Here is a 17,539-nt window from a genome sequence, read left to right as displayed (position 1 = left end):
CATAAACCAAAGCGATGTGTTATAAAACAGTCTAACTTATACTTCCTCAGTCATGTGGCTGTAATAATTTACATGATGTTTTGTGATTTGTTTGTGTCGGAGTGGCCCATTCACATCCCATCTAAAATTTATTACCCCCACTGTCTGTTCATAGCAAACACACTGTATCTGCCAAGTCATATGTGGATGGGTTTGATGGAAAAGAACATGAATGAACTGCAATGTCCCCATTTCATATCTAGCCATGACCTATATTGTCACTTAATATGTCTCTCTTTTCATTCCTTTTTAAATGTAACATTTTTAACAATTTGTTCCTTAAATGTCATTAACATGCAACAAAGTAGACATTTTTTAAAAACTCATTTAAGTTAATAGCCTGAAAGTAGCCACCTTCTGTATATCAGTGACCAAAAGCTCGCACTCTCCTCAAAACAAAGAAAATAAGCACAGCACAACACCAAGGTGTTTTAGTAATACTGTAAGACAGTAGCATACTGTAGCTTAAAACCTCAACACTGGTCCTCAAGGCCCACTGCCTGGCTTGTTTTCCAAACTACCCACTGCTGATTACCTGGTTCAGGCGTGTTCAGTCAAATATATATGCTGCAAGATACCTGATATAGATATACGCTACAACATTTGTACAAACAAAACATAACAAAACGTGAGGCTTGGTTACATATAATGTATAGCAGATATTAGGTACACCTGTACCATCTACAGTAAGACAATCCAATACAGCAACTCTGCCTTGAATTCTACGGTAATACGATAATTCGACTACGTGTTTATTACTGAGGTGGTGTTACTGTGCTGAAGTCAGAGTAGGGTGCATTATACTGTATTTAGAAGTGGTTCTAATGTTTTGGCCACTAGATTTAAAAGGAATGAGCAGGCCAAATGGTACAATGATATCAGAATAATATGCATGCCAGTACAATTCCACAACCTGCTATGAGCACAATACTTCTTTGACACTGCTGTAAAGCTGGGGAAACTTATTTAAATGGTGGAGATGCAACCCTCTGCATAGCTTCTTTCTTGTGTCATTAGTAGAACAGGCTGGTCCAGATGAGTGTGCATTTGTGTTTGTGGCATGTCTTAAGATGAGAGCTGACCTATGTGGCGTCGAACATGTAGGCCTACGAGTCAAATCATTCAGCACCAAGATTCTGAGAGGAAGGGGAATCAATAGCTATAAACAGCATGTATGAGGCAAGAGAGAGACAGAAAAATACAATAGGAAAGATGGAAGCAAAAAGGGGAGTAGCTGTATGTCAGAATGAGCGTATGTGGACAACCAATGTTGTTATTGTGAGTGTGCTCGTTATTGCGTCAGTGAATCAGGAGATGGAGAAAATATGTCTCACGAGACACAGTGATTGAAAAAGAAAGGAAGAAAATTGGCAAAGGGAAATAATCAAAAGCTGAGGGAAATAATCTGAGAAACCAAGCACCACACATAAGGTACGAAAGCCTAGCATGACAGCAGTATATGAAGCCCTGATCATGTTCATGTAAGCTTGCAACTTGCTGTCTGGTTGTTTACTGTTTGTCTATGTATTTCAGCAGGTACTACGCACAAGGTTCCACTTCACTGCTGTATGTTTGGCAATGTAGATGCTCGACTAAAGCTAGTGGGTGAAGGCTTACAGCTGGGTGATATTGACAACTTATTGAGAAAGAAAAAGATGTGTGGTCTAAAAGATGTGTTAGGTCCAATACTGAAAAATATGAAATATATAGGGGCATGGAGCCAGTTTATAGCCAGGGAGAAAACAAAAAAATGAAAAATAGAGAGAACACTAACCTCCTAGCAATACCAAGACAGAGCCAATACAGGAGAAGAAAAAAAAAGCTGAGTTTTAAGATTAACAAGGTGAGATCATAGTTTCACTGGGACGTCACTGGGTGCAAGGAAATGTGTTGCTCCTAAATGTTGTGTCCATGGCCATCACACTACTGAAAGATATTTGTGCACAGGAGGGTTTCATTTTTCCTTATTAATCTCATTCTTGCCTGTTCACACCTCCAAGCTATCCCACTGCCAGCTGCTTATAGTGAGAACGTGATCCACAACACTTAAAAAAATAAAATAAAATTTAAATGTGTCCAGAACTTTGTGGAAAGAGCTGAACGGTAAACAACACTAAAGAACCCCATTTATTTATTTATTTACTTATTGGTTTTGCTTAGGATTTATCAAGCCACTTGGCTTGGCTTACAAGGTATAAACTGGAAACAAATAATTAGTATGTCTCTTAATATATTGCCAATAGCATCCTGGTGGCCTAGGGTTTTTACTGGAAGGCAATGTGCGGTACATACAGTGCGTGTGTCGTTAAGCCCATACATAGCTTATCAAAACACACAAAAAAAGTGTGCATTTATGCAGGAGATTTATTTTCAATTCAGCCCAATCAACAACAAAAGATTAACTGTAAATCAAATCTGTGGTATAGATAGTTTTACTTTGTGAGCAGGTTTCAAGTAGTACAAATATTTGGAACATCGTTTGTAAGAAAGTATGCCCTCACAGCCATGCAAATACAACTGCTAGGAAAGAGATGCAGGTAATGGAGCCTTGTTATGTCGAGGAGATGTGCCTAGATGAGGGTTACTGTATAAATGCTGACAAATAATTTCTGTTCATTTTACAGCTTTGATACAGACAACCTGATGAAAATACCTATAATTCTGTCTGTATGGTTTCTTTCAGCTATCAGCAATCCACAGACAAGCCAATCAGTAGCCCAGCTAAAGTCTTTATCGCTCGGCTGTGTTTAATATGAGCAGTAATGCACAGCCAGCCAAGAGCTCTGGGAATCACCAAACACTAAGCAGGTAGTCTAGAGAGCCTTTGGCTTGTAGCCCTTTACAAGACTGTCCTTCAAAATGTTTTTCCATGCATTTTAATAGCCTAGCAGATAACCGATGAGGCTATCGCAGCCAGGGGTGGGCTATGAAAAACAACTGCCTGCCCATGCTGCTAAAAACTTAGAGAACCAGTCCTTCTCTGGGGCTCTGTTTCAATTGGTGGTAGCGGTTCAGTGTGTGTGTGTGTGTGTGTGTGTGTGTGTGTGTGTGTGTGTGTGTATATATATATATATACACACACACACACACACACACACACACACACACACATATATATATATATATATATATATATATATATATATATGTGTGTGTGTGTGTGTGTGTGTGTGTGTGTGTGTGTGTGTGTGTGTATATATATATATATATATACACACACACACACACACATATATATATATATATATATATATATATATATATATATATATATGTGTGTGTGTGTGTGTGTGTGTGTGTGTGTGTGTGTGTGTGTGTGTATATATATATATATATATGTATATATATATATATATATATATATATATATATATATATATAGGTCTATAGAAAGATAGACAGATAAAGTATTAATAGATAATAATAAGTAATCAAAATGTGTGTCGAGGTCAGTGTGCATAACTTTGCCTTGATATTTTAGATAAAGGTTAGGTAACTTTTCAAACGCACTACAGTTAAAAAAAACTCAGTTTATTATAGTATTACAGACAAGGCTGACTGACTGAAACAATGACTAAATACTATAGACCTGCTAATGGATTCTGAGTAGCTGTCAAGTGGCAGGGACTTTGGTTGAGTATTTCTGGTTGTGCTCCATCAACTTGGTGAAAGAAATAGGCATATTTCATCCACTTCTATGCATGCATAGCTTATATAATCACATTGGCAATGTGGGAATGGTGAAAATTCATAGTCTACATACACTATACAAAGTACACATTGCATGCCTGTGTACATACTATAGCTGACAGAGGATGAAATCTGAGGTCTTTTTTTCAACCTGAAATCTATGCATGTAATATAATATTAACATTTCTTAATAATTCTTAAGTAGCTGTACCTTTACTCCTTGTTTAACAGACTTTAATTGAGTGCCAGCATCAATGTGTCTGCATCAGTTACTCCCTAATGGACATACTCATCTTTCAAAGCCAGAGCAAGTTACGGGGCTCATCTAAAGAAGATACTCAATACACCCTCCGTTTCTGTCTCAATGAACAGGTCAATAAGACCCAGACAAGTGCGGACATTCACATAATTATCAGATCTGTCTGCCTTTTATTCTGTGAAATTCAACATAGTAGAAATACAGAAGTCAGAAATTACCACTCATGACCCATTTCATTACCTAACCCACATTACCTATGACTGTTGATTGTCTTTGCTAATGGAAAGTACTGTGGTACCATCTCCCACATGTGTTCAATAGGACATCTTTTACATGTCTGTGAGTACAGCCATCGACTAGATGTTTGTTGTACCAGTGCTGTAGCAGCCAATGCACTATGACTGTGATTATGGCCTTGATTGAGGTTATATATAGCCACGTACCCAAAAGCAGTTCATGCCTTGCTCACCAACACCCTTGGGATATAATGACATAGCCAGGGGGTTACACTTTATGCTAGCTAAAAAATGAAAAAAAAACGCACTCCATCAATCGCAGTCATTTTAGAAGAAAGGTTGGCAGGAGAAAAATCAACAAGCATTTAAATACAATGCAGAGAGAAAGGGCAGGGGTACATTTCCCAATCTGCTGCTGCTGCTGAGGGGACAAAATGTTCATAGGGAGCAAATTCCATCCCTTTACCCTCCACTTTCTATGTTTTTGTTTTGACATTTAGTTTTCTACCCAATGAACTGCCAAATCTTGATTGCAATTGGACTCAGAGAAGAGAAATCATGATCCCCCTCTTTGCTGTCATCTCCACAGAAAAAAATAAATACATAAGACATCCCCCATGGCAGTGACAGTCAAACTGCAAGAGATGAATAGGAGAAATGCCATCTCCTTATCAAAGGATGCACCATATTCTCCCTGATGTCTCACAGAAGCCTTGAGCAGCGTCTAGACCCAGGCTAGATTGTGACACATTTCTGTGATGCGTTTTACCTTGGAGCTGCTGGACCTTGTGCCAAAAAAAATAAATAAAAGCTCGTGCACACACAGCTACATCCAAAGAGCTCTGAGAGCATGATTTGCTGTCTCTGTCTCTATATATGCAAGATGGATATCAACTGTATGTGCTGAGCATGTAACCGGCTCTTCTTATTGGTTTTTACAGGGACACTGCCTCAGAAGTTGTTTATATACGTCTGTTGTAATCAAGAAATATGTCTTACTTATAGGACTTGCAGCAACAACTTGATGGCTGAGGTTTTTTTTTATGTGAAGATTTGTGATCTGCTGCTAGTATGTTAACAGGAGAAATGTGAACACCACATCTATCATGCAACTTCTTATGCATTTGAAAAGCCTGACTTTATGGTAAAAAGCTTCCTAGAACAGAAAAGGGAGTTAGTTGTCTTCTTTGTCAAGCAACCAGAGCTTAGCAGCATGTTCACAAAGGCTGATGAAAGGCTTTTAAATACATCAATGCAAGTAAATGCCAGGAGGGCAGACCCACTGGTGTTTGGATGACACAATTTAAAAAAAAAAAAAAAAAAAACGGCAATATGTCAAGCAATGCTGTTTTTAATGAAACAATGGATCATGGATTTCAAATATTTGTCCTTTTGTTACCAGTGTGCTATTTTGGGGCTTTCAATTAAATGCAATTCACACAAGTTGAAAAAGACTTTACATTTCAGCTGACAATCGGAAGAGCAGCTGTTGTGTGAAAGCAGAACAGCTGTTGTTCTGAATATCTTGCAATGTTGTGTATGGTGTGAGCTGTTGTTGTTGACAATGTGTCATGAAAGGATTGTATTTTATGATTTCTTGCCCTTTCTGTACATAAAAGGTGAGTTTAATGAATGATAGACGCACTTGTGAATTGCGGTCGGAGAAGACAATTAAACATGATTTACAGAAACACGCAACTCAATGGGTACACGTAAAAAATGCAACCAATCAAACGATCCTTTTAAACAACTCTAAATAATAGCGTGCTGGGCTGTGCTGTACAAGCGCCAAAATTTGATTTTGCCTGGTGCTAGTGTTCCTGCATACTGTATGTGCTGGAGTGCAATGTTCCCCTTATGTAATTAGCCTCCTGTGTGAAATTTGATTTGTTTGGGCTAATCTATGTGTAATTACCCTCCTGAAGCAAATGTGAAAAGTGCTTGAATGATCCTACAGTTGGGCTGCATGAGTTTCTTCTGTTACATTTCACTTTGTTAAGATGCAGACTGTACATTTTCAGTGCAATATTTTAACATCACATGGGTGTTTTAAGTACAGCACACCACTTTGCAATGTCACTTCCATCTGTGCTCTCATCTCTCCCTCCCTCCCTCCCTCCATCTCCCTGGCTTCTCCTCCATGTGACTGTTCTGCCACTGTGACAGGGACCATTCTGTCTGTCAGCCAGACAAGCTAGTGCGCTTTCTATAGGCGACTTGTGACTAAAGCAGCGGGCGATTAGCACTCATATCTACACCAAAATTTATAAAAGAAGAAAGCACGAAAGGACACTGCAAGAAGGTTCACAGAAACTTACAATACATCTGCAACAGTCACTTAAGCCAGCGAGCTGAGGTGACCTTCTCAGATTTCATTTTAGTTGGTGTTTTTTTTTTTTTTCCCCTCCCTCTTTCCCAGAACAAGTGAGTAATTAGAGCAGAAACATTTCCCCACCCAGGCTGTCTGAGTGCTGATCTGCTTTTGTATGTGTCTGGATTCAGGCAAGGTTTACTAACAATGTTAGTGTAAAACACAATTTCACCCTATTTATAGGAGCACACTGGTCAAACACTCATCTGCAAGCAGCATCTGAAGACCTTGAAGTCATATCTGTATCAAGATTTCCCATGTGTCAAGTGTAGTGAGTCAGATTGTTGTGTCTCTTGAGAGAAGGTTGTCAATGGGCATAAAGCCACAATGTACTGCACCTCATTCTTCTTACACCAAGCAGCTTAATGTCATTTGTTAACATGAACACCACGATAAAGATACAAACACTGAGTTGCTTAAACCATAATAACCCTGTTTTAAAGAAGGCTGCCTGGATGTAATGGGTTGGCACATATTAAGACTTCCTGTGTCACCTGTGTTTGGCCAGTGTTTACTTTTCATTTGCCCCAGTCTCTTGTCACACTACACGGAGTACATCTTTACCTACCATCGTTGCCAATACAGCCCAACAAGAAACATCAAAGCCTGCGGAAACTGTGTATTTAACTCAGTTTGACTTTGCCTCAATATTTTCCTGGTTTGAAGAATGAACCCATCATTTTCAGACTGACACGTTTCTGACCCAATTTACACAGCCAACTGTAATCTCCTTTTCAATAAATAGATTTATTCATTATTAATACCATTTAACCGATATAAGTTATAGGAAAGGCTATTTGAAGTGGGAACTAAGTACAAAACGATTTCCTTTGGCTTTTCTTTATACCTGTCTGCTACCGACTGACCAGCACAGCCTATAGTTCACCCATCTTTTTTACCATTACAGCGGTGCACACAGTAAACGCTACGGAGAGTGTTGTCCAAAAAGTGATGTAACACAGAGGTCGAACATATGCTAAAGCAAAAATGGACTATAACCTCCTCAAAGTTAAAAGTAAATATGAGCAAAACCACTTCTCTGCTCTCGCGCGTCAGTCTTAAACACAACGCCCATCCTCATCGAGGGACATTAAAAAAAAAGACACAAAATGAAGAAAAGCAGTTTCCCTTTCGCCCTTACCGTCGAAGACCTTGAAACGACGACGGCCACGACATCCGGGATTTCTTCAGGCCGGGTCGATGCCCCGTGTCCACTGCGTAAGTTCGGTCCATGTTCCTCGGGTTGAGGTATCTCTCGGTGTCCGAAAAGCCTCTTTGTCTCACGCGGTCGTTCTTGCGCACTACCGCAAGCGCGTGGTGGATCGGGGAGAGCGCAGCCTGGTTCTGATGCCTCCACAGATGTTTGGGCGCCTTTGCACTCACGCCGGTTCCGCCGCCGGCAATCAAAGACGCCGTCCCCACTGTCCCGCAGGCAGGGTCCATCCTCCTCACCGCGTTGTTTTAAGATTTTTTTTAAAGAAATTCACACTTTAGAATCATTCAAACAGAATGACACAGGGGTGTGATAGGAGGGGGGTGGGTAACAACACTGTGAGTTAAGATGTTTAGAAACACAAAACTAGTACCCTACAACTAACATTAACTAACTTTTTTGGTTACTAAGGGTGCTCTTTAACATTCAGTTTGCTTTTCGAAATTCACGTAATGAGTTTAACTCCACCAACTTTATCCTCACTGTCCTGAAGAAACACACTGGACAGGTCCAAAAACGAATCCATTTGCGCATCACGAGAACCGCAGGTCGGAAGAGACAAGTGTCCCTCAGTGAGGCTACAAGGAGGAACTCTCTCAATTGATTTGGGTTTCCGAGTTCTCGACACTTTCTCCGTACACGCCCATCTCACCAAGGTGCATATATTGCTGCGGCAAGGCGAGCAATTCCGTGCAGGACAGTCCACATGGTCGAGTGGTCTCCCCACAATATCATGCAAACTTCTGTAAACCTACGCAGCTGTAGTAAAGCTGGTGCACGGTGTGCGTAAAACCATCCAAACGTGTCAACACTCTTCTTCCCTCCAGTCCCCTGCAGGAGCAGCGACGGGATATAGGGAACAGGCTAATGCATTAAACATGAGGGACCCACCCAAAGCACCTCCCCTCAAATCCTCCATTTGTGAAAGCAGGAGGTGGGCGAGGGCAGAGAGCCAGGTGGCCAAATCATAAATGACAATAAACCAGTTTTATGATCCAATAGTTCATATGAGATTTTGGTTTATCACAATAGTATCAGGTTTGAGGGTTGCAAAAGTGGATATATACTGATTAGAAATGACCAGATTTACTTTTAACTACAGACATTAAACGTGCTGCAGGTACTTTACCAGCAATTAATCTCAGAGTGGCTACAAGATGGGTGTCTTTGCCTGTGATGTCCACAGGGTACCAAGGAGTGCAAACATCCAGCCACCTTGTTAATTCTCTCCTCCTCTCTGGTGGCTGTCATTATTTCCGGGGGCAGGGGGGCATTCAAGAAAGACTGCTTACCTTCATTTTCCCACACTTCCCATGCAGCTCAAGCCCATTACTCTGGAAACTAACAGTGTGGGGAATGCAATCTCTCCTGCTTTGACAGCAGAAATGTAATCTCAGAAACAAGGCAATTGAAAACTGAAGTGGCAGGGTAGTAAAAAGGTGGCAGGACAGCACACAGAGCAAAGAAAATTGGAGCATGTGCCGTGCATACACGCATGAGCAGGATACACGTGGACTTTGTGCCAGTCCACCTTAACCTGCACTGAGGTTAACAATATCCCAGCAGAATGCACTGATACAACATGTGTAGCAGAACTGAATACTAGCCGAATCTTCGTTGTATTTAATTAATACATTTTACCTGACCTTGTTCGTTGACAAGGTCAAATTACATTCATGCATGTATTGGTGAAGGCATCTTCTCTAAACAATATACCAGATGGGCAATGTTTTGCATATAGCTCACGTTGCATAACTGCTCGTCACTGGACTTGGTAAACATCAAACAATTGGCGGTCAATGCAAAGTCATAAGGTGGTGCCTGCACGATTAACATACTACAACAATAATGTGGTTTCATTTCGGCTTTGACTTTTTTCTCCCGTTTCTACGTATGTTGAATTTTGTAAATTTACGATAATGGAATAATGATAATAACTATAAAGTGGGCCAGTCAGTAATTAGTAGTTTCACTTCACTGGGTTCAGCACCAGTGCTGACCTTATCCAACAGGGGAAGCTGTCAACCACAGTAAGTATTTTTTTTTTTTATGAAAACAAACCTCACAGAATATAATTAGACTACACAAAAACGTAAACAAAATGCTCTTTTCAAATACTAAATGTTAAACGGTGTGCAGTTGCTACATCATGTTACCTTACACATAAAAGAATAAACCATATAGTGGTGTCTGACATAATGCAATACTGTTAGGGGTGACATTTCTGGCCATTTTAAATCCAGCATACTACTATTTTATTCAAATCTACTATCCAAAACTATTACTGATACTGGTACAGCTTTCGTCACTATTATTTAAATCTAGAATACTGCATCTGTTCAGGGGCAGCTCTAGAAATTATTTATTGGGGTGGCCAGACTGAGGCACATGCTAAAAATATGTTGGCAGATTCTGAAAATTGTTTAAAGGTTTTAAACTGCAAATCAAAAAGCTTTTTAAAAAATAAACTTTGGATTAAAAGTCTAATAGTGTGTTTTTTATAATGTGTTTGTTCACTGTCGGAAAGGTCAAATATCGTCACCCTCTTAAAATAGCGGCCTCAGTCATATTTTCAAGTTTTTAAAAAAAGCTGAACCAAATACAAAAGTAGAAGCTGACTTAGACAAAATAATAACTTTTGTCATAAAATGATTTAGGCCATTATTTTAAGAGGGTGACAAAATGTAATTTACCGTTTAAACTCCAAATAATCATAACCAAATCACACTGTAATGATGAAACCACTTTAGACACACATATTGATAAGATTTCTATCTATTTTGTAAGCATAGTGATTTATTTCAGCTTCAGATTTGGTCAGCTCTCCTTGTGCACCTTTTGCAGCCACCCCTGTGGCTCCACCCATGCATGTATTGGGTTGCTTGTCAAGTTTGTTCATTTGATGTGCTGGCACTAAGATGTGCACTTTGTAATACAGTTGCAAGGTTAGAGTATTTGTAATTAAAAACATTCACGTACGTTGTGTACAGTTTGTGCATGTGCATATAAACAGCACCAAACTTCATCAACTATTTACTATTTACCAGTAAATCAGGCAGTCTTGGTTCATCCAGACCAATTAGTGTATGTTTATCTATTTTGAGGCCCTGTTGAGTACAAATTATGTGCGAATCTCTGTCCTTAAACAGGTTAAACAGAAGCTCTTATCCTGTTGGTATACAGTATAGTGTTTACAAGTCACTTAGCAAAGGTAAAGACAATAACACTGGTACCGTTTAATGGACAGAATCACTGCTCTGTATTCACATTAAGAGTGCAACTAATGGAAACATAGTGCACTAATTTGTGCTACTTTGTAACTCGTGCATTAATACCGCAGTCCGTCTTATTTAGCGGAACGTAGTTAATGTCAGTGAATTCACTCAAAAGTTGCAGTCGGAGCATTTAGCACAACACGTCTTCCAGCCTTAATGTTTCACAACTGTATATTTATTACTTGCCGCTATGCTGAATTATAGATGAATCAAGCTTGAAGCAAAGTTAAGATAAATGGCCTTTGTCAAAGATCTCGCCATCGCCCATTTTCCTCCCTGCAGCCCATTTTTTTTCCTAAATTGATCATACTTAGTATACTCTGTTATAAAAGCATTCACATTTGCTTGATGTTGTGCTAACATGATGGAGCTTAACTGATGGGTTATTAGGAAAGCATTTTTTGCAGCCAGAGTTACAATAAATAATAAATAAATTTAAATGAGTTTTGAAAAGTAAAATTACTTTAGCTTTATACGTCCTCCAAGAAAAGGAGAAGAAAGGGCTGCAACATTATAAGCATAGGAGATGTTGACAGGCCTATACTTGCTTTCTCTTCCCTGAAATTGTCCTGTATTCAGTTAATTATCCATTATTCTACAACAGCTACAGACACAATGTTCACAAAAATAGACAAAACTGTACTCGTTTCTCCAGAATCAACATGTTTTTGATATTTTGGGAGCAATTTTGAAGGAAGGAAAAAATACTATTGTGCATCACAGTTGTAATAAAAATTGCTGAAATATAATGTAAAGCTAACTGACACCAGCTTTTCTTGTTTCTCTGTAAAGAAACCTCCAAGTCAATAGCACATTATCCTTGTTTAAAATGTCTATTCTCTGCATCTTATAGCATATTCTCCAATTAAAGCCACAGGCCTGTAAGCCTTATTAACAAGCTTTAGCTCAGTGCTCATTTCTCTGTTGTTTATTGTTCTCATGCTGTGATCCCATCATGCCTGGGTAAGAGTGAGAGTAAAAGGCACACAATACGAAGTAGGGGAGAAAAAGATAAGCTAATGCATTGTATTTCTCATCTGGCACATGGCAACTCACTGAACAGTGTTATGCAGGTAGCATGATGATGGTGATGAGTGAGATACAGAGCCTTTTGAAGAATGCCATCACGATCAATGACAAGTTGGAGCAGCACTTTTTCTTTGTCTGACAAGTGAATTCTCATCTGTTTCCTTGTACAACACTAACCCATGTAGGACTTTGGGGATTTCCCACTGACAGCTAAGTATGACCACTGAATTCATGTGCTATTTCCAAGTGTCTGGATATATTTCTGGCGTGTGCTCTAACTTAAATTTTGACTACCCCACTGGACAACTGTCTTTGATTCCGAATGCTGTTTGGTATGTTTGTTTCTCTCTCCCCTCAGAGAATCAAGCTAGTTGGAGAGTTGGTGTTTGTCTCTGCCAAACCTCATTTCATCAAAACAACTCGACATTCTCCAGATAGGGTGTGATTCTTTTCTCAGTTGTCATATGGTGATGTTTTCCAAGCGCAGAGTGACTGTGACTGCACACTAAAGGTAATGTTGAACTGAGTCGTAAAAGTAAATTGTTGCCATAACCTCTAAAAGTTTAACGTCTACCGCCTGTGTACTATGTTCCACAATGTGCCAAGGGTGAAAATAGGCTGGGTAAAAAACAACAATGGACAAATCTTTCTAAAATTTTTCATGGCTCTGAGGTTCTTTGTATCATTTTTAAAAAAATCATTTTTCTAAAAATGAATTACACTCCCTGGTTTAAGATTAATAAGTAGCAGTGGTGACAAACGTAATTCAGTAAGCCCTAGTTATGTGATGAGTCACATTCCTTACAAATTGACTGTACCCAGTCAATTTATATACCATTGGTTTGCATATAATTAGTGTACGAAAAAGCAGGAATATTAAGGGGCAACATTTTCCATTTTGCATCGTTGATTTTCCACCTTTCAAGCAGCCATTGTTTTTTTGTTCATTTCACTATGAAACAAAATTTGCAGAGACATGAAATTTGTGTGAAGACATGATTGTTCCAGTAAAGTTGCAATCTAACTGTATTTAGCTTCTGAGGTACAGCCTCACTACATTTTAATGCAAGTTTTAATGCATTTTAATGCCCTGTTCTCTTATCATTGGTCTTCTAGCACCGCATTCATCTATTGCACAAAGTTTTCTGGTTTACGACAAGTGTTGAAGGTAATGAGTTACTTTGTAAATGTGTTACATGGTATGTATTACTTGCAATTTAATCATCACTTTAATAATATTAATACTGGTTGCTATATGTATTGCCTTACTATGTTCACTAATCATATTGGGATTTTTTGTTTACATATAACCAAAAATAATTACTTGGATTTCTTGGTTTTCTTGATAAAGTTATTCTCTTTAAATCTCTTCTTTGTTTTCTGGTGCACTCACAGACTCAGAAACACCACATGCAGCTTTAAAAATGAAGCTGTCCTCGCTAAAAACTGAGTATGTGGTGCAGGATGTGTGGACATTTTCTCAATCATTATATAGTAGATAATATCTATATATAGATAATAGTTTTATCAAAACAAGAAATATGGATGATCAAACATGTCAAACTGCCTTGCACTGTTAGTTTGAACAGCAATGTTTTAAAATTACACCCTTTTACTGGGAAAATTGTAACACTACTAAAAATTTCCAATAACAACCAGTCTCACAGCAGTGCAGGCTGAGGTGAGAGTGGCAGAACTTCTGCTACAGTAGTTTGTCAGTCAGGCTCAAGATAGTTTCCTTACAATTAATGATGTCGTCACTGCTGAACATTTCCAACAGATCCTCCAAAAGTATTTTTCCTTTCTAAGGGCTGGAACATGATTTACTGTGAAAGCTTGCTCGCCAGCTCCTCTGCAGGTGCAGTCCATCAATGTGTTGATACTTCCTTACCAGCCAAGCTGTTCACATTGTTGCTCTGTGAAACTGTAGCTGGCACTGTGGACCAGACTACAGCAAGATGCAGGAAGTCAAACTCGTGGGAAAAGAATGTGTCTAGTTTCACATACAAATGCCAAGGAAGAAATTTTAATGTGACCGTAGCATCACGTACATACCCTTACACCTGTCTCCACTCTCAGTTGCTGTCCTGTCTTACCCAGCCCCTCTCTACTGCTTTGTTCTACTTTGTTTTCCCTCTATTTCCACCTGAAACCTCCTCACTCTCCTGCAGCTCAGTTATTGCACAGCCCAAATAACACCCAGCTTCACACATTTGCTCTCTACCACATCTTTCATATGACATTGATCTTGTCGGGCTCCTGTTACCCGTTTGTTCACCTGCCTGGGTTTGCTTGGATTATTTGTTTGGACATTTGAACTCTCTTCAGCCTTACACATTTTGTTTGCTCTTGTTTAAATGTCAGCCTAGTTTTTTTCTTTTTTTTTATCCATGTTCGCCTGTCGATTTTGCCCCCTGTACCTGCTTTGTCACTCCAGACTGCAAATTAAGCCCATTTTCTTAACGACCCCACCACAGTTTGTACGTACCTGCCTGCTCTCATTGTGTGTTTGAATTTGAGACCTCTCTCTGCCAGGTGTTCTTAGACACAGTTTGTGACATAATGCCCATTATGCAGCTGACTATTAACTCTTGGATGTCAGACTCACCTTAAAGAACAGTTTTCAAACAGTCCCTTCACACATTTAAAACAGTTAAAACATGCTGCTGGGTGATGGGTTTCATTTCCCAGCTCTTTCAATGGAATGTTTTACAGTGCTGATGTGAGTGGAAACAAAAGCTCAGAATCTCAAAATGTGTGCTGTATCTAGAAAATGATTGCAGTCATTTAAGGTACTGCACAGTTAGTAGTTGATGTGTTTTGCAATATTGCACAACCACTAACGAATGTTTAAAGGTGCATTGATTTCGTCCTGTAAGCAGTCAGATAATTAGTGTGTAATGTGTCCTCAGTCACTTCAGATAGCTAGCGTATTGATCCACAAAACCACTTTACTCACCCTATACTCTAATTGCCAATTCCACTGAAAAACATTTTGTTAGTGAAAGAACACACACACGTAACACACCGCCTTACCTGGTAGTGTCAGCAGAGGTGATGGCAATGAGCGGTGGGGTGCGTAGCGGCAGTGTAGTGGGCCTCGGTGGAGCTGTGACTGTATCTGGCTCTGGCTTACGGTCACAGTAGTATTGTTCTGCCTGTCTGAACACTAAAGGGGGCAACTGGACTGTCCGGCAAGACAGTCTCCGCACAAGGAAGGGCTCCATGCAGGTGACCGGCCCTGGCTCTGGGGAATCAGACGAATCATCTGACACCTGTATGAAGAGGAACAAAAGGTTAGTTAATTCTGAAGACAGATATCCCCCTAACTGGGATTAAACATGCAAAATGAAAGGTGAACTATAACAATGGAGAGAAAAGCATAAGTTTTGGTTTAGGTTACGGTCAGAAAGAGAGGACAAACATTAGATGGTTAGTCAGTATATTACTAGTGAACAGTCAAATGACCAAAAGTACATTTTTTTATCCGGATGCACACTCCAGTTATTAAGTGCTCAACACGCTGCATGATAAATGGTAATAATTAAATGTTTTGTTCACTTTGGCCATGGAATGTCATTAAACCCAAATTTGCAGGTTCCTACTGTCTATTTTACTCTCTAGATTTACTTTTTGAATGGGAAAAAGACGTCTAGATGCCCTTAGCCTGGGCCTAGATCAAAGTCTAGGTCAAAGCCTAGGTTATTAGGGTCTATTAATGTCGTATGGATGTGTTTTAAGGTTGCAAGTCCCAAAAACATAGAGAATCAAACAAAATGTTATCAGTATACAATTTTCTGAAAGTTTAAACAGCTTGTTGCTGCTCTCTTGCTGTTATAGTGGTATTTCATGTTTGTATTTTAACAATTTTTCTGTTGTCATGAGTCCTGTTTGAGACACAGGGGACTAGGCTGAGCTTATTTTAGCTTTAAATGTAACTAATAAGGTTATGGAATTATAGCAACACATAAAAAAGCTAACTTTATTTGCCTTTAGAGTTTGTTGTTACTTCCTGTGTGTCTGTGTGAGTAAGTATCTTAAGTACCTCCATTTTTGTTAGATCATGTCTGATATAGATGTGTTTTATTCATAGCTAACATAGCATATGCATTTTCAGTTATTATTAATGTGTGAAATTCCCCTGCTTTTATGTGCACTCATCTAATATGAATTTTAATTCACCTCTTATATGCACCAGCATGAATGGTTTATGCACCTCAAACTTCTATATGCATCACCACATACAAGTCACCAACTAGATTCCTAATTCCGAAGAAAATGGATGGTTCCAAGTGACGAGGTGTTCCAAACACAGAAAAACAAAACAAAACAAAAAAACGGAAGTGAAAGATTAAACACAATAGAAAAGAAAAATGAGGAATGGGAGGAAAATCAGATTGAAAATGACTCAGCACACCAGGTTGAGAAGAAAGGAAAAGAAATCAAATGATAAGAATTTCTGCAGGAGGCAGGAGCCATCTGAAAGCTGAGACTGTGTACAACTAAGGTGAGACCAGTTTGAGGGGAGAGAAACTCATTCTACATTGGCAAGCAAATCTGGAAGGAACACATCAGGTGGTCAATGTACCATTAAGTGGTTATTGGAAAAGTTGATTCTGTTGCAGCGGCTGCAGAGCGGAGTATCTCCTTTAAAAACAGGACTCCTCTAAGGCAAGGTCTTCTACATAAATCATCGGACGCTTTCAACATTTTTGCACCTAAAAATTAATTGGCAGACATGAATTTAATTTTGTGTACAATCACGGTTCATTTGAATTCTGTTTTTATTTTCAACTGAACACACAATCGACAGTACTGTACATCCAAGACTGCTGGACAGGAAATAGAAGACATTCAATTTTGTGCAGCTTCTTTAGTGCACAGTCCTCAGGGGCGGCACAGAGGTAATCAGTTATTTGCGCTCCGAGCAGTTACAGCACTATCTTTGATTCAGAAAACACTTGAATACACAAGCAAACACATGTATGGAGAAAGCTGGTGAGACAGCATGATAAATTGAGGAGATATCTGTGCCATTAATCTTGTTGCAAACCATGAAGAATTTGTATTTATTCTGCATGAATAAAAAGGTACAGGGGCCAAACATTAAAACTTTGATTTATTTTTCTACAGGGCAAAATACTAAATTATAGGTCTCTTCAGTGAGTTTAGGCAGGATCAATGTTTCAACAAACAGCACAGAATTTCAGATGCAAATGCAAAACAGTTCTAAAGCCCTGGTCTACCTAAACATTTTGGCTGGTTTAACCTGCAAGAGGTATCCTTTGTTTGTTTAGCCCTTTTGAACTCCATATACTTCTACTGTATAAACGACTTTAGGAATATGTTAGCAAATTTATTTTACATTAGGCATAATGAAGCAACTTAATTTCCCATGATGGCAAAATATTGCAGTACTATTATTAG

The 17,539-nt window shown here is 39.1% G+C and overlaps 1 protein-coding gene across 2 annotated transcripts in view; it reads right to left on the bottom strand.

Annotated features, from left to right (window-relative positions):
• Positions 1-17,539, bottom strand: part of pde4d (phosphodiesterase 4D, cAMP-specific) — a 153,518-nt gene that overhangs the window by 108,548 nt on the left and 27,431 nt on the right. The window contains exon 3 of one of the 2 annotated variants that reach the window (XM_067520289.1): positions 15,149-15,387. In XM_067520289.1, coding sequence (XP_067376390.1) covers positions 15,149-15,387 — 239 coding nt within the window. Of the gene's footprint in view, positions 1-7,736; positions 8,074-15,148; positions 15,388-17,539 lie in introns of those variants that run through there. The other variant, XM_067520288.1, reaches the window with a different exon arrangement.

The sequence above is a fragment of the Channa argus genome, chromosome 11, assembly GCF_033026475.1.
Source record: "Channa argus isolate prfri chromosome 11, Channa argus male v1.0, whole genome shotgun sequence".
Classification (NCBI taxonomy): domain Eukaryota; kingdom Metazoa; phylum Chordata; class Actinopteri; order Anabantiformes; family Channidae; genus Channa; species Channa argus.
This window is presented reverse-complemented; position numbering and strand designations above follow the sequence as displayed.